This window comes from Canis aureus, chromosome 15 (genome assembly GCF_053574225.1).
Source record: "Canis aureus isolate CA01 chromosome 15, VMU_Caureus_v.1.0, whole genome shotgun sequence".
Taxonomy (NCBI): domain Eukaryota; kingdom Metazoa; phylum Chordata; class Mammalia; order Carnivora; family Canidae; genus Canis; species Canis aureus.
Genome location: NC_135625.1, coordinates 42135669 through 42161318, shown reverse-complemented (window position 1 = coordinate 42161318; position 25650 = coordinate 42135669). Strand labels below are relative to the sequence as shown.

Genomic DNA, 25650 nt, shown 5'->3' with positions numbered 1-25650 from the left:
TAGATGCACAGTAATCATTATTGAATAAACAAAAGCTTTCCTCCTCTATATTCCTTTAATTTATTATACTTAGCTACACCTCTGAGTCTTATACTGTCACTGCTACCAGATGTAAATAGATTTATTGCTGTATAGAGACCTGGGACAGCAAATGAGAATCTGATCAGACTCCTGTTTTAATATTGCTTCCAACTTCCCTCTGGGCTTCTTTAGTAAAATACAGGTAACACTGTCCTCTGTGAATACTGCAGAGTGATAGGTTATTCAGATCTTCAGTGTTTGCTTTGGAATGTGCCATTGTGGGGAGCACTGTGGAAGTTTGCATTCAGATCAGTTTCAAATCCAGGAAATCAAACTCCTCCCCTTCCCTGCTCTTCTCTCCCTCCTTAAAATGCCCCAGGGCCTCAGATGTAGTGCAGCAAGCACGTCCTCAGGTTGGGGGTCACCACACATTGGCTTTTGTGAGCTGGTGGGACTGACCAGTTAGTAACTGATTAACGACCCTGCTCTGTCTCTGCTCGAGTTGCTGATTCAGGACCATGGACAAGGCTAAAGACAGGTAGTCGGATTTTCCTTGTTCTTACCAGCTCATCTGTACACTTTTGAAGACAAGAGAAGCTGAGAATTCTATTCTAAGCAAGGCAGAGCAGGCAACAAATGGCAGCCCTCTTCCTGGGGAATTCCACTCTTTGAATCATAAATCAGGCTCTCTAGTTGTCTAAAGTGACCTACACAGAGAGTTCTCTTTTCTTGGAGAAAAGACCTTATGCACAAACCAGGCTGACACTTGCCTACTAATTGCTTCCCACTGGAATTTAACTTATTCAGGTTTTCTATTTGGGCCTTGCAGATTTCAGAGGGGTCTTTATTGCCATTTTACTGCATATGGGCCTGTTCCAATCAATATTCTTATATAAAACAGTGGAAAAAGCCATGATATTCTCCTTCCTTTGAATTTTTTTTTTTTTTTTTTAGTATACACATTTTTATATTCTGCCTTTAAAGCTATTTCTGCTGCACAGCTGTTTTACCGAGACTCAGACTCCTACGGGCCCCACTCGGTCCGACACGTACCTTGAATATCCTTTCACAGTGTTTGATTTCTGCAGTCGGTTGTATAATGAGGAAGGAGTGTGCAGTGAGTTTGGAGATTCCTATTAACCAGGTCACCCATGAATCTATTTTTGTGCACTTCTTTATTAGAAATAGCAGGGAACATGATGATATTTAAACACAACTACTTATAGAAGCTTGGCTTAAAAAAATACACCTTAGTAGGTTTTCTTTTCCCATTTGACATTTCAAAATGTTGTACTACATTTTGCCATCATCAAAACCCCTCTTTTCCATTTGCATTCTGGGATGTGAATAGAGACCATTACACATGTCAATGGATATTTTGGATGCTCATTTGGATTTGTGATCCTCTGCTTGATTAGGCCATATCTGAAATGTTCATTCTGTTCTTGGCACAGCCTTTGAAAATGGGCCATAAAGAAATAGACACAGACCAAGACGATAATTCAGGAAAGAGGTAGAGAATAGATGGAAGGCAGCTATTCTTCAAGCATTTAAGAGAGGATATCTCATGAAAAAGGAGAGCAGAATTTTTCTGTGTTGCACCCAAAGACAGAATCAATGAGTGAAGTAACAGTGGAACAGATTTTGATTCAACCTGAAGAATACCTAACTACTAGAGTTGCCAGACTCTTTGTAACAGGTTGCCATGTTAGGTAGTGAGTCTCCAGGCATTGTAGGTGCTAGACTCCAGGCTGACTGAGCTTTCTGCCAGGAATGAGCCTTCCAGAAATAACAGATCCACTTCAGCTATGAAAGTCAGTGGTCCTTACTATCTGCCATTACTGTTGGTACTCAGGGCATTGAAATACCAGAGCTACCATTGTCTCTTAGGAGCAAAAATTGTGAATCATTTCGAATCTTGAAAATCAAATGCTCTGAATGGGCCATTATAACCAAGGACAAAGATAGAAAGTGAATTTGTAGTTGTTGAGGAAGGCAGCTTTTTATTTCAGGCAGATACTTTTTTTTTGTAGACCAGCTATTTAAATGGTTTTAAAAATCACATAAAATGCACCACTGTCCTTTATTTTGTTGTATTGGTCAAGACTTGGCCATAATTAGGATATTATTAAGAATGTCATGATGATCCTTTTCAAATGAAGAGTTTTAGAGCTTATATAGTAGTACCTTCTCATATTTCTCCTTTTGATTTTCACCACAATTCTCTAAAAAGGCATGGCTAATATTTTATCTTAATTTGTGTAGGAGGAAACTACCTAGAGGGTTTAGTGACTCATCTAACATCACACGGCTGGCAAATAGCATGAGACCTGAGATGGATTTGGAATGTGGAAATTGGAATCATGCAAACCAGGCCGCATACATGGCCATGCCAATAATTGACGGTGTGACTTAAACAGTCTCACATATGAAATGAGGGCGTGGGAGCAGGATGAACTCCAAGCTTCCCACCACATCCCTGTTGTCTGAAATTCATTTGCCTCTCCATATGTATGCTGTCTGGCGGAATCCTTAGTTTTTACCTGGCTGGTAGGAGGTAAAATGAGAGTTTGTGGATTGGAGGAAAGCATTCTGATGCTCTGGTGTGTGTTTCTACAGTGGCAACATTACGGTTCAGATGCTATGAAACACCTTTGTGACAGATCACTTTCACCAGCTTGAGACTCTTGGCTGCATTTTGGTTCAGGTTTTGGAATTTGATGATATGTTTATTTACCTTTGTGGGCTTAATTGCAGTGTGGAATGATGGAGGTGGCTTTTATGAATATCAGTAACCCTAAATGTGGAAAAGTCAGCATGAATGATGAACAGGCTCCTCTCTTTACAAGGTATACGCTTGCAAGAAAAGTTATAGTTGAACTGATTTTATTTTTTAATTCTGTAAGTATAGTTACTGAGCTCAAAACTAAATTTTATATTGCTTATAAGTTTCTGAACAAAGCTAACTTGTTTCCATGTATTATAAAAGCAACATGTTTATTTTAGAAAATAAAACAATAAACATAATTATGTAACTCATTACCTTAAAATCTTTGAAAAGTAACTGCTATTAATACTCTGTTAAAACTCTATGCACTATACAAATTTAATACATATAAACAAATTAAATTTAAATTTAATATGTATAAACATGTATACATATAATGTATGCATATAACTTAAATTTAATACATATAAACAAATTTAGTATCATACTGTATGTACTGATTTGTAAACCCTTGTGTTGTTAATGGTAAAGTTTTTCCTATTTCTTTAAATGTTCTTTTAAAGAAGAGTTTGATTTGAGTTTGGATTTAGGAGGTGTGTTGTATTCTAGTTTGTGGATGTATCAAGATTCATTCAGTCTTTTTCTTACATTGCATATATTGAATGCTTAAAATATTTTGTTAATATAAATCATGTATGAAAGCTTCCTCTCACATAAATCCTTAGCAGTGCATTACAGATATAAATCTGATTTGTCAAAAAGAGAAAACTAAAGGTGCACTTCTGTTTTGTAGGGTATGGGCACTTATGGAAAAATCATAAAGTCTATACTTGCTGTGGTTAACTGACATGGTATCACCTTAGGTGATAGGGAGGTCTCCCCCACTGCTAGCATCATGGGGTCTGTTACCCTGCTCCTGGCTTTTTCATGCAGTTAATGTCCTGCATAAACATCAAAGCAGTGGACTCATTTTTCTTTTCTGTTGATTCTCCTTTAGCCTGATGAAGTCCTCCGATATCGATCAGGATTTATTTACAGACAGTTACTGCAAGGTGTGCAGTGCACAACTGATATCCGAATCTCAGCGCGTGGCTCATTACGAGGTAAGGACGGCTTTCCCACTCGGTGTTTCAGTGGAAGAAAGAGGAATGCGGACTTGAGGACAGCTCCTTTTCTCGAGGTCTCGAGGAAGGTTTCCAGGGCCAGAGGCCTGGAGCATTTACGGTGTGAGAACAGGCTGGGGCAAATGTTCATGTGCAGGATTGGAGTTGAGGCTTCCGGACATCAGTCTCTGGCTCTGGCTACTTCCTAGATTCTGGTTTTTTTTTTTTTTTGTACTTCAGCCACTGGGGACTCAGTGGGCTTTCTCTACTTGTTAAATCTGTCATTGCTCATCCCCTGAAGTTCCTTTCAGGGACAACAGGGCAGGATGCATTAGTGGCAGCTTCTCTTTTCTTCTGTGACCCTGGATATAAGCTCAAGAGGCCTTTTGTGAATCACTGTTCGGAGAGATGTGGCAACATCAGTGAATCAGCACCAAGTTCCTTCTACGTGATGGCTGCTGGCCTAAATGTGTTTATCAGCATAAAGACTTCCCCCATAAAGTTAAAACAAAGTTTAAAATCCGAATATTCGTAAGGGACATAATTCAGTGGCTCTGGCTCTTTAGGATGGGCACACAAATAAATGGCTGCCTTTCCATCTTCTTTTGAGAACAGAGAATGAGAGACGAGAGGTTGCCAATGTCTGTTGGGGGGATGGGGGAGGAGGACAAGGTGCTGCGCATGGATACAATGGGAAGCTGGGGGAGCCCCAGAAGCTGAGTGATGCCCAGAGCATATTCGCTTTTGTAGAGAACATATACCAGTGGGAACATGAGTTTTCAAGTGTAATAACTTGTGAGTAATTTTAGATTGGAGGGCTTAGCCAGCAATTTTCTTTTTGTCTGACAAGTCTGACAAATGCCAGTTGTCACTGTCACTCACCAGACATCTCTGAGCCTGCAGTTCCTCTGTGCACAATGAAGGAAACAATATTAACATGTACACGTACACGCCCAGAAACACAATAAACTGACCCTGTGTGCTTCTCAGGATTTTGTGGTGACCAAATGAGACCTCTTAAAATAGTATTTGTGAAAATGCTTTGGAAGTGATAAAGTGTGGTGTAACATACAAAATTATATTGCTTTTCACTATTAACTCCATTGCAGCAATATTCTGATGAAGGCAAATAAAACTTGCTCTTCTGAGAAAACTTTTAGAAATCAGAATCTGTGAAAAAAGTTAGCATATTTTTTTGTCAGTAGGCACTCAAATGTTAGAAGTAAATGTGAACTTAAAAGAATTATCTAAAATGGAAGATAACCATCTTTTGAAGTTAAGAACTTTCTAATTTCTGTGTATATTGCTTTGTAAACACACATGGTTTTATTAATATGATTTCCCCAGTGAAGAAGAATCAGGGAATATGTTCCTGCTCTCACATTCCATAGCTTCCTATTAGCCCTTTATGTTCTCCCTTTATTAGATTTTTTTGTTCGTTTGTAATCATCTTACTAGATTCTTGAGGACAGAAAGAGAGCTTTATTCATTTGATCTTCCATAATTCCTGGAAAAGTGCCTGCACTTCACAGATGTGCATTTAGCATTTGTCTACAAAAATATCCTGATGGCACAGTCCAGCACTGCTTTATTGTTACCTGAACTAGAAAAGGAATGTCAGAAAATTGAAAACAATTTATTAAAAAAAAGAAAAAGCTCTTAGCTGCTCAATTAAGAATTTAGTTATTTGAACTCAAGTTTTCCTGTTACTACTCTGTATCCTTGCTGTGGCATAATTAAATTGTTTAGAGAATGTGTTATTATTTGTTGCATGTAGCATAGATGGGATAGGGAAAAGAAAGCAATTACAATAGATCTGCAATTAACAGTGTTACACATCATCAAAACAACATTAAATGCATTGCCATTAAGCATGGATGGGGGCTCTGAATGATGTTTCACTCCCTTCTTCCAGGCAGAGGTGGGGCACTTCTTTCACAGACAAACAACACGTGTGCTCTTTCTGTAAAGCAGCTGGGGATGTGAACAGGGCTCATATCTCATGAGATCTCTAGTCTTCTAGCTTCTGTCGGGAGGCTTCTTCAGGTACTTCTTCATCTCTAACAAGAGGGCTTCCATCAGATGATTTTGAAGGCCATTGGAGAACTGATAGCCTGATCCTATTCATTTGCCCCCTCCTTCCACATACACTCTCTCTGCTGAAATTGCATGAAGAGTGGGTCTCTAGGAGTCTGAAATCCCATTCAATTCATTGAAAATATTGTCACACTGAGTCTCAATGCTCTATCACTGATGTATTGCTTTAACTTGATTTTACTCAACTAGAAAATATTCCCAGCTTCCCTACGGGACAAATCAAAAAGAATCCGCTGTGTCCTTTTTGCATGTCCAGCACTATTAGTGTTAGTTATTGCAGGGGATTCTGAAGCTGTGTGAGAACTAGTCTCTGCCCTCAAGAAGCTCATAAACTTTGCTGGGAGGAAGAGCCATAGGTAGTTCAGTGTGGTATAAATACATGTGTGATCCTGAGAACGTGATCTGTAGAGTCCTACCTGCCCCTAAGGAGGTACTCACCTGATGTGATCTCACAAGTGTTGATTCTTCTGTCCATTTGACTTTCTGACATATGCTGCATCATGCTGTTAACTTTTTAGATATTTTCATATTCCAAATTCTAAAGAGTGTGTCACCACTCAGAGTTATTATGGTCAAGAAAGATGTGTTGGGATTGTCATGAATTATCTAGTCCTTGGTAGATGGGTTACATTTTAGGGCTGTTGGAATGAGAAGTCTTAGAATCTCCAAGTAGGGCTTCAAGGAGCATTGGGGAGGCAGGGTTGGCTGGAGGGAGGATTTGTGTTCAGGAAACGAGGTGCACAGTAGTATGTTAGGGGTGTTTTGAGGGCAGAATGTAAAGGAAAGGGGACTTTGTACTCTTGTGTGGCTCTTAAGCATTTGGGAACTTAACAGTGTAATCAAGCATTTCTGAGTAGCAGTCCCTTGGTGGTGGTCAAGCTGCATTGTTGGGAAAAGAGCAGCGTTCGTACAACTTTTGCTTTGAGACTAGTATGCCAGTCTTTTGAAGTAAAAAAGAGAAACAGAACAGATGGGTTAATGCTTAATAGCTGCATGCTCCATTTAAAAGGCTGAACCTTTGTATAGGAGGACAGAAAAACCTAATATATGTCTAATGGACCAAACCCTTCAGGTTTTATTTTTTAAAATCTCTTTCTGCATATGAAATCCTAAAGTGGAAAAAATGGGGAATATAAAGGCATTATTATTTTTCTTACTTGCTAAGCATTAATAACATGTTAATGTTTTGGTGGAAAATACAATTAGATGTTGTCTCTGCTCACCGAGTCAATCGAACAAGTAGGTATAGACAGAGGGGAAGAGAAAGCTTTCACATGTGCCTTTCAACATGCCTGAATATATAGAGGTTAGGAATAGTTTCCCAGTGAGTTCATTTGAGTAGTTTGTCATAGTTTTAAGTGGCTAAAGAATCATTTTCTGCAAAAAAGAGAGAATTTCTTACATGAGTGAAGGAGTGGTTTTCTGGCATGTAGGAAAAAGAAGATTTGTATAGAAACCAAAAGGACAGAAATTTTTCTTTTTTAAGTAAAGCTAAAGAAAAAATATGAATGAGTGATCTAGGAGGAAAGAGAGAACTCTTGTCAGGCAGGCCCAGTGAAGTCAGCATAAATGTGCCAGTCTCAGCTACTTACCCCTTCCTGGGAATGCTAATATCTCTTGTGTTGCTGTGCCATGTATGCAATTAATTGTTCATTGCAAAATCAGTGGCTCAAGTGTTCTGGCACCTTCAAACAAGATTGTAAGCTTCCTGAGGGTAGGCAAGAGTCGTGCATTAAGTTTCTTCATTTATTTCTATAGCACCTACCCTAGAATTCAGTCCATGGTTGTTGTTCTTGTGGGTTGTAGGTTGATGAAGAGGCTGAGGTTGGGGGCTGGAGGAGGGATGCAATGGGTCAAGTTTAGTGGAAGCACTGATGGCTGGGCAGGAGAGGTATTGGTATAACTTGGGAGTCAGGGAGCTGGCCTCAAGGTATAGGTGATGGTTTTGTAGTTATAGGAAAGATGGTTCTCTACACTGATGAAAAACTCTTCAAACATTTCTGAATCTTGAGGTAATGTCAGTCCTGACAAATGAACCCCATTAAGCCACTCATGAGTGGCGGAGTCCAGGATTGTTCTCTAGTCAGGGAAGCAGCAGGCTCATAGGGCCTATAGAGGCTTGCTGAAACTGATTTTTCCTGTTTCTCTTGTTTTGATTGTCTTCCAACAGAACTTTGGCCTTCCCTAGCTTCTTTTTAATCCAGGGGAATAGCTAAAGGACAATTTTCTGGTCTCTATAAGTCTGGTAGTAGATGGGATGTAAGTGCTTTGGGGCTAGACACAACAAGGTGATAACTGAGGTTCCTAATATGTGCTGATTGAAGCAGCCTGATTTTCTGTATTACCATTGCCTTTAATGACTTCTCTGTTCATCTCTCACACCTTCTTGACTTTGCTTTTCCCCTTTTTTTTTTTTCTAATTGTCTGAATATGCATGCAGGCTGGACAACTCCTCTCCCATGTCTGAGAGTCATTGGTCAGTATCATGTTCTGTTTCTGCAGCCCATGGGTTCTCACCGCACTGGAGTTGTGTCAGGGTGCACTGGGTCAGCAGCCATCCTGGGCATTGCAGGTAATATGCTCCTGGAGATGTGAATGCTAACTGGGGGAGGACAATAAAAGATCTTTATGGCAGGGTTCCTGTGGAGGTGCTTCTCTGCACTGTACATTGAGAATCATTCTTTCAGTCTTTCCAAATCTCTTAAAGTCATGACATGCTTAATTTTTCCCAGATGCTGTTAATACAATTATTGGCTCATCTGTCGAGGCTAAAGCTATTCTTCTTACCCTTTGTGATGTCAGAGGACTTCAACCTATTCCCCAATGCCTAATAGTCTTTACCTCTGTTTCTTGATCATTTCTTTGAAGATTCTTGAGCTTCTGTAAAGTTTCTACGTATTCTTATATTTTTCTGTTGTTTTATTCCAGCAAGTCCAGTCATTTTATCTTTTACCGATTATTACTAGTCAAAATAGTTCACTGGAATACCAAAAAAATGGTTAATAGAGAGGCCTAATGAAACAAGCAACAATAGGCTGAAGAATACACTCAGCTCTGGGCAACTTACAGGTTGGCTAAGAACCATTGTCAGATGGTGTGTGCTTAATGTACATTGATTAAGGGTAGGTAGAGTATGCCCTGCAGCATGAGTACTCATTTGCTGAGAAGATATGACATCGCTTAGGGGATTTTAGGAACCAGGCTGCATTCCACTGCCTAGAACTCAATCAGATGGTCCCTGATCCCCTGTAGCTTCAGGGGAGGTTGGAAAAAATAGTTTATATGTGCAGGAAAATGAAATGGGTCAACAAACACATAGGATCATCTCTGCCACAGGAGATGATCACCAAAAATCTATTCCTTTTTTTCTTTTAGCACATAGAGTACACGTCCCTCCTCCACAGAAACATGCTCAAGCCCTACCCAGTTACTTTGTCCAGCTCAAATTTCAGGGTCTCTAGGAAGGGAGTGGGTCTCTCCATGAGATGTGGATGTGATTCTTCTTGGTCCCACAGCTTGTGAGCAACACAGAAATGTTAACCTCTCCTCCTTTAGAGTGGTGATGGCAGTGGTAATATTTCTTATTCAGAAAAAGGAGGAAAAGAAGACCGAGAGTAATCACTGGCGTATAGCAAATTTGGCATCCTACAGGGCAGGCATTAGGAAGTTCCTCTTTTCAGGGAGCAGGGGAAGTTCCCCGAATAGATTCTCATCTTCCTCTGTGAGAGGGACTTTCTCGTTCATTTTTCTTAATGAGACCTGGTTCTGCCCTCCACAATTCTTCCCTGTCCATCGTCCTTGCCACATCTGAAGTGGGTCTTGGGTCCTACATTTTCCTTGGGGACTGCCAGCATTCATAGCCCACTTTCTTCCAGATTTAAGGCATACAGAATACTCAAACCTTTTCCAATTCAAAGTAATAATTGCTTTTGTAATACAATTCTCTCAGTAATATAGAAGGCTTCTGATTTACTTTTTTTCAGAAAGCTTCATGTGTTGTCACCATACAGTTCTTTACCAGACACAATTTCAAGGCTGCTTGTTTATTTTATTGCTTCCTCATCTCTGTGTCTCTCTCTATTTTTCAGTTTAATGGCAGCCATCTTCAGATTACCTAAAAATAGGTGGAAAGATCACATCCTTAATCCATTTTTTTGCTAAAATCTTTAGTCACAATGCACAACTGAGAAGTCTCACTGGGTCTTCAGCATACAATGTCTTTTACTGTGATATCTTTCATTTTTAGTTACTGGAAGCAATTAGCAAATGACTTTTCTAACTAAGTCCCAGATTTCTGGAACGACTCTCCTTTTTTATTTCTATCTGCTAATGTGCCAGTTACACATTCCAGTTCTTAGGGTTTTTTGATTCTTTTGCAAAAGCCTGACCAACAATCAATAGTAGACAATTAGTAGCAAACAACAAATACCAAGTGTTATACTTCTCCATCCTCTTTTGGTTCTTTTAGAACTATAACCATCTCCTAGCACAGAATCATCTAATTCCCCTAGAATGGTAAGCTCAATAGGCAGGTGACCTACCTTCCATGGTGTTGTAGTCAATAGTTTTGCCAGTGCTTTATCACTATATATCCTGGACATGTTGCTTTGTCCCCTCCCTGCCACTTATCACCCATCTAATCTAAGTCACTGTCAAATATTTACAGTTTCTATTATAGGAAAACCTCAATTTCTATGTTGGACAAGTAGGCTAAATGTAGTAATAAACAAAGAAGTAAAAATTATTTATTACTCACATTATAGCCCATTGTGGGTTTCCAGAGGGGGATTTTGTGCTGCATAATCATTTAAGACTCAAGCTAATAGAGGTTCCACCATCTTTGCTCCTGATAGTGCCCTGATGATCAAGATCCAGCTGGCACCTAGGGCACTGATGGGCAATCACCACTGATGGGCGGGTGATTTGTGCAGGACATTTTGGGGGGCCAGGCCCAGAAGAGGCATTATGTCCACACACATTCCACGAGCCAGAACTCAATTGTGTCTTCTTCTGACTGTATGAGAGGCTGGGAAATGGGGTAAGCTATGTGCCCAGGAAGAAAATGGAACCAGTTCGGTGAGCACATAGCATTGTGTCTGCGCACTATGTGTGTGTGGCAGAGACTACAGGGCACGTGGTGATTAGGACCTGTTTGGGGGATATTGGCAATGAGGTGGAGGTGGAGAAGACATAGAAAGAGAGGACTACCCGTGCATCCCAAAGGGAGTGTGCTTGATAAAGAAACATGAACAATTCTGGAAATCAAGTGTCTGGGGGCCTCTATGAAGATGATGTCTATTCATTACAGTGCTCTATAGGAAACAGAAGCAAACACATTTTTTGTCTAAAAGACAAGGGAATAATATGCTATCAAATTAGAATTTTCTCTCTAATTCCTCTGACTTAATTGGTCAACACAGAGATTTTCCAGTTGGAATTTGGGGCCTGTGTACTGAGTGGCATGTCTGACATGAAGGATTTCTTCTCTGTTCCACCTTTTTGGGCTTAGGCAACTAGTCCCCCAGGCCTTGAGCTCTGTGGCCTTCAGACTTCACTTCAGGCTGCACTTCCCACACTCTGGTGGTCTGGGAGCAACCCCCGGCAGGGATCAAAGTGTGTGCCGAAGGTGAGGACACATATATGGTATCACAGCATCTTTTGGATGTTTGAGAGAGATTTCCATGTGCTCTCCCTTATAAGAAAGGTCATTCCTCTGCTGAGAGGCTAGGTTATTATTGGCACTCGACTCTGATCTTGTTTCCTGATTTGCTTTCGCCACCAAATTCATGGCCATGTCCAGCAACTAGACAAAGTTCTATGCAGGATTTTATTATACTCACTTTTACCTCTGGATACTATCATTTTCTTTACCCTGTTTTATTTTAAATCTGTATCTCTCAATTATTTATTTTGTTCTCTTGCATTAGATGTAGATATAACTTGATCTGTTATAGTCTTTGATGAAAATAGTAGGGTATAAGTATATAAATATTTAATCTTTTTATTTTAGCATTTTGTTCCTTTTTGGCAGCGGCAGTAAATTCACGTGATTCAAAATTCAAGAAGCGTGAAAGTGTGTGTAATGTGAAAAGTCTCCCACCTATTCCTCAGCTCCCCAGTTATACTCAGATGAAAAGAATGTGACCAATTTCCTTTGAAATTTTCTGTGCATATAGATGCAACTTAATTTTTCCTTTGAAATATTTTCTGAAAATGACAACATGCTAGATCCTCCATTTTTTATTTGTTTTAATTGTGGCATAGATCTCCTTATATAAATTATCATAATTCATAAGGATATATTTACTGAATTGACTGATAACTCCTTGGTAGCACTGATAAAAACCAGTAGAAAAAAAAAGACTTTCTCACTGAACACTCATTGAGTGAGGCACGTGTCTGTTGATTTTCTGATCCCAGCCCGTGCTGGTTGGTTATTAACAGTGACAATTTTTCTTTCAGCTTTCCATTCCCAGCATTCACTTGAAAACATATGAATTCCTAACCTCCTCATCACTAAGCCATCTGGGTTTGTTGATTTTTTTTTTTCCTAAGATATTAGCAGACAGAAGATTCTTAAAGGCTAATGACCTAAGTAAGTGGGCTTGAGTGTTGATCTAAGCCATGTGTCTTTTCTACATTTCTTCTGATGATGGGAGAAGGTGTTGAGGACAGCATGCTTTCCTCCTTCTCTGTGATTTGATAATTTAATTAGTTTCTTTAGGCGTTTTCTAAGATGAGTTAATTTGGGGTAGAATTTTTCTAGTTTTGATTTACATCCTTTTTTCTGAGAATCCTATAAAGGACATAAGTGCACCTTATTGGGAAGTACACATGCCACTCTCCTGTGCCTACTGCTCCTGTCTTCTTGCTCAATCCTTCAGGTATATTTGATCTCTGGGAGGCCACCATTATGCCAGCTGCCAAAAAGGCTCCTATGTCCACTCTACTGATTCAGATATGGAAACAGCCCTTCCTTCACCTTAAAGAACTGCAGGCAGTTTGAGAGTTTTTAGATTTTACTAAGAAAATAGGAAAAACGGAACAAAACTCTTTTCTATCTGCTACCAATCTTCCTCCTCTAGGCTTCTAGAGGACCGGTTCTGGCCTCACAGTTGCAAACTTACCTCTGACCTGAAACGTTGCCCTACTTTCCGATCCAAGAAATCCTAGTAACTTCTTGTTTTCATTAATTCTTTATAGCTAATCAGTTATTGCAGATAAGTTCTGGAAACTAAGCTTCTCCAGGTTTTGCCTGAACAGTGCCTCTTTATCTCATTCCCCAGTGTTCCATGGCCCTAAAGCCAGCCCCTGTGTTTAACCTAGGAGTCCACTGGGATGCTGTGATTTGCTTGAGAGCCCCAGAGTGATGTCTTCATCTTTTTCACTTCATGAAAAAGTTCATGCTCCCTTTTGACTCACCTGCTAAACTCTGTTTTCTGTCCATGGAATAAATTCACTCTCAGCTTATCCTCAGAGCAGGCAAAGTAGGGCTGAGTTATTAAAAGAACTTCTGGTCTACTCAAGGTCAGAAGGCCTGTGTTTTAAGTACAGGCTTAACAAAGTAACTTAACCCTTCTAGATTTTAGCTCCTTCTTCTGTAACATGAGAAGATTCAGTCTTCTTTCGTTTTATTTCCACTCCTCATGCCCATCCCCACAGGTAACTATTTTATTAGGTTTGACATGTTCTTTATTTGTATATGTTCTTTAAAATATGTATTGCAGTGTGGGCATGTATACTTTAATTTTTATTTCCGATTAGCTTAGATTTACAGAAAAATTGCAAATACAGAGTATTTCTATATACCCTGACCCAGTTTCCCCCATTATTAACATCTTGCATTACTATGGCACATTTGTAATGGCTACTGAACCAATATTGATACATTATTCTTCTTATTATGTAACACACATTGTAAAGTGTGAAATCCATACTTTATTTAGATTTCCCTAGGTTTTTACCAAATGTCCCTTTTCTGTTCCAGGATCCCATCCAGGATTGCACATTACATTTAGCTACCATGTCTCCTTAGGCTCTCGTAGGCTGACAGGGTCTCAGCTTTTCCTTGTTTTTGATGGCCTCAATAATTTTGAGGACTTCTGGTCAGATATTTAGTTGAATGACACCCAGTGGAGATTTTTTGATGTTTTCCTCATAACCAGTTTGGGGTTCTAGGTTCTTGGTGAGGAAAATCTCAGAGGTAAAGCACCATTCTTATTCCATCATATTAAAGGTATATCATCAATATGACTTACCACTCTGAATGTTCACCATGATCTTCTAGCTCAAGGTAGTGTTTGTCAAGTTAATCCACTGTAAATTTACTCTTTTTCTCCCTTTCTATAGTGTGCTTTTTGGAAGGAAGTCATTATGCACGGCATAGGCATGTATTTTTAATGTATACAAATGACATTGTGATGTGAATCTCATCCTTATCTTGCTATTTCAGTGAGCAATGTATTTCTAGGACCATTCATGTTCCTACACGATGTCAAATGTCTTGCTCCTAATGCTGTACAACATTCCATTTATCATATTTTGTTTTCCCATTCCTTCAGGAATTAGATTGCTTCTGGTGCCCCGCTCACCCAAGCAATGCTGTGACAAACATCCTTAGACAAGTTTCCTGAAGAACCTGTGTGGGAATTTATATGAGATAGATATATAGGCAAGCGTAGACCTTGTGCATCAGAAGTCATATTATTACTTATCTAAGCCTTGCTTGGTAGCGAATTGGTACATCAGGGGTCCCATATTCATGTTTCTGCCTTTTTTTTTTTCTTTCAGCTGTTCAGTTTTCCATTTTTTTCTTAATCTGCTTGATATTTGATGTCTTGTTATTTTAAATTGTCTTTCTCTAATTACTATGAAGTCTGAACAACTTTGTGTATATTTATTAGTCTTTGTTTTCCTTTTTCTGTGATTTCTATTTATATCTTGTGTCAATTTTTCTATTAGTATTCTAGTATTTTTCTGTTTGATTTCTTCATATATCCCTTGTTGGATTTAGGCATTGTAAATATCTTCTGTTCAGTCATCTTATTAAAAGTATTCATGACGCCCTTTGTTAATTTTGTTTGGTAATCTTGTCAATTTTTATGTGATAAATTCAACAGACTTTTTGCCTTATACTTTAAGAAGTTCTTCTCATTGATAGAATCATGAAATATACCAGCTTCTATTAATTTGACACTTCTATTGTTTGTATTCATTTCTTTAACTCTATTTGGAGCCTACAATTATATATTGTATGAGGTAGGAATCCACAGTGATTTTCCTGTGTCTAGTTCACCCGTTTTCCTACCACCACCTACATCTCTTTCTTTCTCATGATTTGTGGTGGCACCTTTATCATATGTTAATTTTCTTCAGGTACTTGACCCTAAATCAGACCTTTTTATACTGTTCTATAGTTCTATTTGTTTTTATCTGGGCCAGCCCATGCTGTACTTAATTTCCATCCCTTAGAATTATGTTGTAATATCTGAGAGTGACAAGTCATATCTCTTTCCTCTTCTGTTGCAGAGGTGACTTAGCTATTTATACAGTGTGTAATTTTGTTGTTCATGTAAATGCTTGAGCAAATTCACAAATTCAGTTGAAATTTGTATTGGAATTCCATCAGATGTAAGAATTAACTTGAAGATAATTGGTATCTTTATAGTATTGGGTCATTGTAGCAGGAATATCTATGCACTTACTCCATTGAAGCCAATTTCTATATTAAAATTTCAGAAAAATGTAATATATAACACATGAACACGCATATGATTGTTGTGGTATTTAGTTCTTAATAATATATGTATTCTTATCTTTTGCTAAGGTTTAATTATTGCTCTTCAACTAAACTGTAGTCATTTTGAAGGCGAGGGCCATGATTTTAATTTCTTTCACTGTATTTGAACCTAGTGGGGCATACCAGGATTTGTTTTTGTTTATATTTTTGTTTTGTTTTATTTTATACATTGTTGCCTCTTTTCCTGCCTCACTCCTGGTTTGCTTACCCCTTCCATCTGCCTCCCCTGGGTCAAAATGCCTAATGTGGCTGTGTAACAGTAGCTCACACCTACCTCCATTTATTGAGTAAGGCTAAGCACTTTTTTTTGCAGTGTGGTGCATTTCCTCTGGGGATGAGCAATGTAACTTAAAACTCTGCTGTGTCAATAAGTCAAGGTGAGTTTTCAGCTTTATACAACTGCATTCCTAGCCATTAGAAAGATGTTAACATTTATTGCCAAGCTGTCTCTTAAATATCCTGTAATAAAAAGCCAAAATATGCTATCTTTTTTTTTCCAATTTCACCCTTAAGCTGCATTTTCATTACTACATTTTCTTTGTAAAGTGCTATCACATTCTTTATTGAAATTTTTACTGTTTCAGGTGATCCCATAATAGTCTCCTTTGATCTGAAGGGAAAAAAAAGTTTTATTTTCTTAAAAGAAAGTATCATAGGGATCCTCTTTATTTTGCTAGTGACATGACTAACCCCTACCCTTTTGGCTATTATTGCCGTGTGTCTGCTTTTCAACCTATATAATTAAGATAATCCAGAGACATGATTTGACCTGTACCCTATCCAAATGCATGTAGTAATAAGCTATATGATAATGAGGTTTTCCTGGTTTAAAAGTCGTTTTAATCTGATTGTGTCACTGTGCAAGGAATTAAGTCAGTTTGCTTTGGGACTGTGTGTAGTGAGAAAACAAGACCACATTTGAAAGAAATAATTAAAAGTCTGATGCTGAATAGGTTGAGACCTCTAAAAGAAGCATGAGATCCCTCAGCTCTAGTACTTGAAGAACGCAAATGTCTTTGGAATGGCTTGCATACCTGAGATAAGACACTGGTGGTGATATTTATGGACTAATCAATATTCTGATTCAGTTGAAGAGGAAACAAAGTTTTGAAGTTAATCTGATGTCATTGGGTCTTTATGGCATTTAGAATTTTTTATGAAATGTTTTCTGGTTACAGGAGTAAGAAGCAATGTTTACTATACAAGCACTTTAAAGACCAAAGTGTATATTTGCTCAGAAAAGTAATCTTATAGTTAATATAATAATGTGGCAGAGATGCACAGTCCCTTTTTAATAAAAAATAAAGAATGGTGCTGGGTTGTAAGGTCCAGGGCAATCCCTTTAATTTTTTGAAAGAGATGGAGCACCTGTGTAAAACTTGTTCGCCTCCCTTCAGCATGCTCAGCCTTTTAGGACTGACTCTGGAACTCAGAAAGGTCTCATCCTGCCCTCTGGGAATGCTCATGTGGGAAACTGCAAGTCTCTGCAGCTTGTTTTTGTGACAATGGTGTACAGAAGAACACCCTGGTTAATGTGCTTATATTTAGGTCAGCCAAGTAGTACAGGATTCTGAGAGGTGGGTGACTTGCAGCTATTTCTGAACATTTTCTTCCGAGTTAGGAGCATGATGATGAACACCCCTGATGTTTGCCTGCATTTATTCTCCCAACATATTTTTGAACATCTACACTCTGTAAATGTACCATAATAGATTCCATTTGCTTCCTCTATGGGGATCCCTAGATGAAAAAGACAAAGATATTGCACTTATTTCGGATAGGGAGTTAAGGCAGGCGCAGAAATGACAGCCATACAAATGAGAAAGGGGTAAGCAGCCTGAAAGAAGCATAGGTATGTGTTATTCATCACAGAGATTTACGATGACTTGGTTAGAAAGAAAATGCAATTTGACTTATTCTTCTCTATTTAATGAAATGTGAAAAAAATAAAAAGAGCTGCCTGTGTCTTGTCTGTAGAATAGATAATGTATTATTATATATTTAATAATTAAAAAGGGGAAATGTGATTGCTTCACATACAGAACAAAGCCCTGATTATGGCAGCACAGCTCTAAAAATTATGGCTGCTCAAGGTCACACTTCAGGAAATCTTGCTTTTTTTTTTTTTTTACTTGGACATTTGTCCTGTGTGTAATCATAAGGAAGTACTTATCCATGTCTTCAGGAAATGGTCATTTGTAATGCTCTGAGTTAAAGGGAGGGAAGGAGGAAGGAAGGAAGGAAAGGGAAACAAAGCAAAATGCTTACAGTGATGCTTGCTGTTTGGTTCCTAGAATTTTAGGAGTTTGTAGCTCTGAGAACTGTATATATGTAAGATATTTGGAATGGGATTTCTCAAACTGGGCACATGGATGTAATCTTGAGATTCTGCATATTCTTTTGGACTTCTTTTTCTTTTCTTTTCTTTTCTTTTTTTTTTTTTTTTTTTTAGAATGGGGAGATTGTGGAGAGACAATCTTAAGCAGGCTCCACTCCCAGCACAGAGCCCAACACAGGGTTCGATTTCATGACCCTGAGATCATGACCTGAGCTGAAATCAAGATTCAGACACTTAACTGACTGAGCCATCTGGCCAGTTTTAAGTCCAGGTGCCCCTAGACTTAAAAACTTTGTATTTTTATTTCATTTTATTTTTCAAAAGATTTTACTTATTTATTCATGAGAGACAGAGAGAGAGAGAGAGAGAGAGAGAGAGGCAGAGACACAGAGAGAGAGAGAGAGAGAGAGGCAGAGACACAGGCAGAGGGAGAAGCAGGCTCCATGCAGGGAGACCAATGCGGGACTCAGTCCCAGGACCCCGGGATCACAACCTGAGCTGAAGGCAGACACTCAACCACTGAGCCACCAAGGCATCCCTACTTAAAAACTTTTTAATGATAATTTTTAATGTGTATATTTGACCATCTGGATGTAAAGATGAAACATTCTCCTTTTCTGTGATAACAATTAAAAGACATTTTAATAAGATTTTAGATTAAAAAGTTATCGTTTCTCAGGCAGGAGTCATTGGATCCTTGAGAATTTCTTCTTTTGCTTATAGTTGAGAAACATTGGCTTAAACCGTATTGCATATTGAAATTCACTATTTGATTACTTCTTTGTGGAGCTCAATTTTTTACAAAGATTTTATTTCTTTACTCATGAGAGACACACAGAGAGAGGCAGAGACACAGGCAGAGGGAGTAGCAGGCTCCCTGCGGGGAGCCTGATGCAGTACTGGATCCCAGGACCCCGGGATCACGACCTGAGCCAAAGGCAGGCATGCAACCTCTGAGCCACCCAGGTGTCCCAAGGAGCTCAATATTTTTAAATGGCTTTTGTGCCAATGATTTCCAAAGCTGGTCAAGCAATGATTTATATTATTAAAATGATCACTGAATTGATTTATTAATTTTCTAGGTGTGTCAGTGATGTTTTAAAATTTTTTTATACTGAAAAATTTGTGGCTGGCTGCCTTTCTTTTGTGTATTCAAACTGAAAGCCATTTAGGAGAGCTCTGAGAGCTCTCAGGGGAAACCTCTAGTGGTGAAAGGGACAAATCTGTACATTTGGAATAAAGAAAAAACTGTTTCCCTTTTTGTTTATTCTTTTTCTCTCTGTTCATGTATATCTCTGTTCCTATATATCTGTCTCTGTCCATATATTAGAGAGAGAGAGAGGGAAGCAGAGTTCTTTATTCTCTATGTATTCATCATGTATTATCTATCTATCTGAGAGATGGACATAGGCAGATACAAGAGAGAAGCTAGTGTAGACGCTCAGGGACAAGTTGCTGGGAACAGTCAGCCCAGGAGGCTTTGGTCTGGGGAAAAGAAAACAAACCCTGTGAATGGTAGGATGTGTTCTGCAACCCGGAGTGGAGAAGGAAGCAGAGGGTGGAGGAAGGTGAATGGCCTATAATTTAACCACTGTTTTGTTCGCTGGTGAAATACTGTGTTGGCCCAGGATGGAGCCCTGGGAAGTGAAGTTGAGAAATAGCTGCCACAGCAGTAAAGGTGAGAGAAGATTCATCTCCGCCGAGGGCTGCTTTGGGAAAGCAAGTGCACATTATCTTCTTTATCCATGAAGATTTCCTGTGTCAGAACCCACTGAAGTTGGAGATGATTGGGACTGTGAGGAGCACCAACAGGGACCTCCGTGGCTCTAAAATAAGGTAGATTTATGCAGCGTATGGAAACTCAAGGCAGCTCTTCAAGGTAGAATCAGTCAGGGGGTAGAGATGTTTATTGGGTTCTAAATGTTCTTTTCTGCTTTTCAGAACATCTTTTTTCATCTGGCTTGCAAGCAGGGTTTGAAAAATAAGATGTCCTGCCCACTGCGGCTTGTCATACATTAACAGCCTGGTGTTAGGACCTTGGAACACAGCCACACAGGTTGGCAAGAACATATCCCACTGTGGGGTTTCATAAATATTTGCAAGGGGAGGAGGAAGAGAACACCAGAAAGTTCTTCCTGAGGAGTGGTGGCAGACATTAACTTGCAGATCAGGTTTCCGGGAACAACTGCCCTGGCTCACGCTTGGATTTAAAGTTCTTTGAAGACTTGCCCAGACTGAGAGGAGGCAGAGGATGAGCAAGGAGCTGATCCCTTGGCCTGTAGTAGAGGCTATTTGGTGTATACTGTGTGCTCTTGCAGGCCTCCTGTGAAACCAGGGTGGCAGTCAAGGCCCTAGAGGGGACAAAAGGCTTGGTCAGGATACTGCCTCTTCCTGGATGGGTAGCACCCTTGAGGCCCTCGTCTGTTTCCCACCTAGCTCACCCATGGGGGGCTTTGGCCTGGACTTAGGGTCTTGCCTCACATCCAATACTTCTAGTTCTAGCGTATTTACCAACAAACCAGTCTCAATATAGAGGATGTTGCAGGTGAGGAGTGTGTGACTGGCCAGCTGATGCCCTGCACGGTATGCTCCCCACTCCAGACCTTATTTATGGCAGCAGTTTCACTGACCGAGGACCAGCCCTGTGCCAGTTATCATAGGCAAAATCTCATCTTATTCTCTCAACAACTCTGATGATCTGTAGGTATGGTTTTGTACTTGCCCTTTGAGGAAATTTCAGTTTAAAGAAGTTATGTGATTTGCCTAGCTGCAATGCCTATTGCTATTTAGGAAACTTCCCGAATACTACCTTGCCTGGCCCTGTCAGACTCCCCTTTTTCTTTATCTAAGGACAGGTGATGATGCAGTTGAATCTAGCTGTGTCCCCTTCAATTCAGCAACCATGTACTGTCCTATCCGTAGGTGCGGGGCCCTGAGCCTAAGGCTGAGGAATACAGGATGAATGGTGCTATCTCTCGGTCATGGTCATTGCTTGGGTCCCCTGGATGGCTGGGATGAGTGTGCACACAATTGGCCTGGGTGTTAGGCCAGAGCCACTCTGATGCCTGGGCAGCAGCTGGTGCTATGTTTCGGGGATGCGGGCTGCAGGGTTTGGGGGATTGTCAGGCTGGATGCACGGAGGAGGGCTGAGCGGGGTTCTGAAGAGGGAGGAAGGTTTCAGCAGTGAGACGGGGAAAGGAGACTCCAGGCCAGTGGTGGCACAAAAGCTCTGGAGGCAGGCCACAGGGGCATGGCACACATGTTGATTCTGCTGGAGCACAGAGAGAAAGAAGCATGAGCCCATCGGGCCCCAGTGTCTGCTCCCCCCCAGCCCCCCCGGCCACATAAGTGGAGGTCGAGGGACCTGGGCAACTCCAGAGGAGACAGACTGTGGGGTGGAAGGTCTTGCACTGAAACTAAGCCTGCCTGGGTGTTGGTCGGCTCTCCATTTGGCCTAGAACTTCACGTAGCTTCCCTGCCACCCAGAAGGAAGAGAGGAAACAGGGTGACTTTGGCCAAAGGCGCAGAGAATCCCAGCTTGGATCCCATGAAGAGGCAGAAGGAAAGGCTGTGAAAACCGCCACTGGCTCGTGGAACCTGCACTCACCCTGGTGTCTGGGGGCTCTGGGGGCGCCCGAGGGAAGCAGATCCCGTTCTCATTAGCCGCACTGAAGGCAGAACTGTAGGTCTGCACTTTCAAAAGTTTGTTTTGTTTTGTTTTTTAAATACCACTGAGACGATGATCAAGGGTTGTGGTGAGCGGACAACTGTGAATTGTTTTGCAAACTGCTGACTTAAGCACTCATCCTTTGTCTTCTTTTCTCCCTCCTGTGCTACGCGGCACGAAAAGAAGCATCCCCAGATGGAATAGAATACCAAGTTCTTGTTTCCGCTTTCAGTGCCCACCGGGGTAACTGGTGCAGGGCCCAACGGTGGGGAGGATTGAGGCTGGCGTGACCTTCGGGCAGGACGGCAGCGGCAAGGTCGCCCGTTTTCTCAACAGCACTGCCTCCTGGAGCCTCCACCAGGGGCGCCCCTCCCCGGCGATGCACACCTGCTCAGACCTGCTTCCAGGGCCGGTTAAACAGGGCCTGAGACTTCGGATTTCCGTGTAGCTGCTCCCACCCCGAAAGCCAACCAGAGGGGAGAGAATGAGGTTGTTCTGACCGACGGGGGTCACAGCATAAACCTCCCCATCGCCTCACATGCCCTAGTGGCTATTTAAGACTGAGTGGCGGGGGGAGAGGTGGTGGGGGGCAAAGAAAAAGGAAAGGTGGAGAAATCAAAAGTCACAGCTGTATTTTTAAGCACTTATTTTGCTTTTCAGGTTCATTTTGTGATAGGAAGGGACAAGAACTTGTGTAAGCAGTGTCTTGTATAAACCCTAAGACACTGGGCAGCCCGGGTGGCTCAGCGGTTTGGTGCCGCCTTCAGCTCAGGGCCTGATCCTGGAGACCCGGGATCGAGTCCCTCGTCAGGCTCCCTGCATGGAGCCTGCTTCTCCCTCTGCCTGTGTCTCTGCCTCTCTCTCTCTGTCTCTCTCTCTCTGTGTGTCTCTTATGAGATGAATGAATGAATATGAATGAATGAATAAATGAATGAATGAATAATATCTTTTGATTATGATTATGAATGAATAAATAAAATCTTTAAAAGAAAAAAAAAAACCCTAAGATACTTGTGGTGATGTACATGGAATACCCCACATTACTCTGGATGTGCAAGGACACCATCGGTTTGCAATTTGTGGAATGGAAAATGTTTATTACAAAGTATGGGGAAATTTTTATATGCAGCATTAATATAACGGGTTATATAAAATAAATCTAGGGAGAAGGTTTATATTCTGAGCCCCAGAGCCTGAGCTTTTCAATCAATACTCCACTGATGAGAACAGTTTCCCAATTGATGTATCAGGGCAGCCAGTCAAAGCAAAAAGGGAGCTCCTGGGGAGGAAGCAGGTGTGACACTAGATTCTCCCCTCAGCCTAGGGACAACTGAGATTCTGAATCGAATTTCTGTAACTGTAAATTCTAGAGTTAACTATGTTGGCTAGAAATTGCACTAAAAAGCAGTCTCATGGTCCGGTGATCATGGTGTTTCTATAAGGATACCTTGCAGCTTTCAATTTCTTTCTTTGAATGCATGATAGGGCAGATGCAGTGGTATTTCTACCCGTGTATTTATGAGTCGGTGTAGAAGGGTCTCTTTGCAGGAATGCACTGTAGAGGTGTTCAAGCCTTTAGTTAGCCAGGACCACTCATGGAGGTCTGCCTCGGGTCAGGTGGTATGACGGGAAGCCTGGCCATAAATACAGGCGGGAGGTGAGGGCTTTCAAGGCCAAGTCCAGAATAGATATATGATTGGACAAGGGTCTTGGAAATGATGACTGTTATGACAGGACCATAAAATGGAATTGTTGATGAGAGCTTAGTGAGCGGATTTGGAAGGAAGCACAGGCCCAGAGGGGGCTTCTGATGGCTTTGCCTTGGGTTTCTAAGCTGAGACCAAGTATTTCTGCATTTGTTACTCTTCCTCTTCTGAGCTTTCACGGTCTTCTCTGCTGTCAGGAGGATGAGATTCCCTTTGCCGCTGTCCCCGAATCTCCCTACTACTTCATCTCCGGGTTCCCGACCCCCACTAATATAATCTTGTCCCACAATAGCATCCCGCTTACGTGATAACTGCTGGCCAGTTGGTGCCCAGATGAGACAGAGCCCCCAGGAGGAGGGGACTGGGACTGTGGAATTGGGACACGCCTGAGGTGGGAGCACTTGCATCCATAAGGAAAGGGAGTTAGAGGGGCAGGGGGGACAGTATGTGTCTGAACTGTTTCACCATGTGCCTTCCTGCTCCAAATAGTGAACCCTGCTGAAGGCCTGTGGCTTCTGCCGTAGTCATCTTTCTCCCATCCTTTAGTCGGTCCACAGTGAGCAAAAAGCCTAAGTAAACTCCTGTAGAAGAAGCCTAACTATTGACTCTCCTTATAGATGGTGCCTGGGATCATCTGGTTGGTAAAATGGTTTATGGAATGCAGCATAGTGTTGCATGTATTTCCTCCCTAGGTGTTCCAGGTTTGAGTTAGGATCCATAGTGTAGACCTGTAGTGCTGTTGTTGTGTGTTGAGCAAAATACATTTGTGAAGCACTCAGTGTCTCAGTCAGGGAAGATCCCAATGCCTCTTAATGCCAATGGAGCCTCTTCAGATTATGGTGCAAACAAGATTTTTCTCATTGAGGGTAATTCCCTCCTAAATGTATCGCAACCTCCTGAGAAAGATGGTGAGTTTCAGTATCCTAGTATCATGCCATATTATGTGCCAACATGAATAGATCAGTGGATTTTATTTCGTGGTATCTGTAGTTTAGTATGAATAATTTCGTGAAGCTAAAAATAAAAATTGACTTTTAACTTCTCCTGCCTCAGTCCACAGATAACTGATTCCAAAGGAAATTCCTTTTTTTCAGTGAAAGTGGACATTCTGCTTAACAGAATGAGAATGCAGGAGAATGGGGAGAAATAAACATGTTATGTTTTCCACGGATGGAAGCTTACCAATTGTCCTTGAGGAGTGTACAGATCTGGGGCAGAAAATACACAAATGTGTGCTTCTACCAAGATAGTGAAAAGTGTTGGGGGTGGGGGACAGGTCCATCACACTTTTCTTAAAGAAGGTATTGAGAAGGAGCTAGACGGATTGTAGTTACAGATGTCACATCTCAGGGGACCCCTCAACCTTGAGGAACTTCAGGGCCAGAACAATGATGTAGGTAAAAACAAGTGGCCTCAGTCCTTGTGACAACTGCAGGTTTGAAAACGTCAAGATGCAGCTTGTCATGAGCCATTCATTTAACTTTGAAACGTTTGCCAAACGTTGGACTTTTCAACATAACTCGGAGATAAGATTAAACGTCACCAGAGCTTTAGAAACACCCCCAAATGGAAAATGTGTAATGCTCGAAGGTCCTAGCAGCGAATTTGCAAAAGGATTTTAAGGCAGCTGTTAAGTCCTGCTATTAGGAGAGAAAGGTCAGCCTTAGGCAGATTGGAAAATTGATGGAGCGTGTCTGTGGGACTTCCCTGTGCTCCTTGAGGGCCTCTCATGCAGACACTGAGCCTGCGGCTGCCCTCCCAAAGCACACAGCCTCTCTCCATCTCTCTCCTCTTGTCCTCCCCTCTCTCTGCTGGTGATGAAAGGCAAGGTGGAGTTTTTGTTTTTTGTTTTTTTTAACTATTTTTCAGAGGTGTTTTAGGTTTCCAAAAAAAAAAATGAGTGGAGTATAGATAATTCCTATACAATCTCTTACCTCACTGTTTCTTCTATTATTATCATCTTGCATTCGTGTGGTATTCTGTTACAATTGATGAACGTACATTGACACGTCCTTATCACTGAAAGTCTATAGTTGACCTCAGGGTTTACTGTTTGTGTTGTACATTCTATGGGTTTTCACAAATGTGTAAAAACATGTTTCCAACATTAGAGAACCTCGCAGCAGATCTCAGTGCCCTCCACCTGTTTGTCTTTTTGTCTTTCCCTCCACCTAAGCCCTGGGCATCCACT

At 40.9% G+C, this 25650-nt stretch overlaps 1 protein-coding gene across 9 annotated transcripts in view; it reads left to right on the top strand.

Annotated features, from left to right (window-relative positions):
• ZMAT4 (zinc finger matrin-type 4) overlaps nt 1-25650 on the top strand; it is a 353108-nt gene that overhangs the window by 62132 nt on the left and 265326 nt on the right. For all 9 annotated transcript variants that reach the window (XM_077849306.1, XM_077849307.1, XM_077849309.1 and 6 more), the window contains one exon: nt 3747-3852. In XM_077849306.1, the coding sequence (XP_077705432.1) occupies nt 3751-3852 (102 nt within the window). In that variant the 5' untranslated portion in view covers nt 3747-3750. The remainder of the gene's footprint in view (nt 1-3746; nt 3853-25650) is intronic.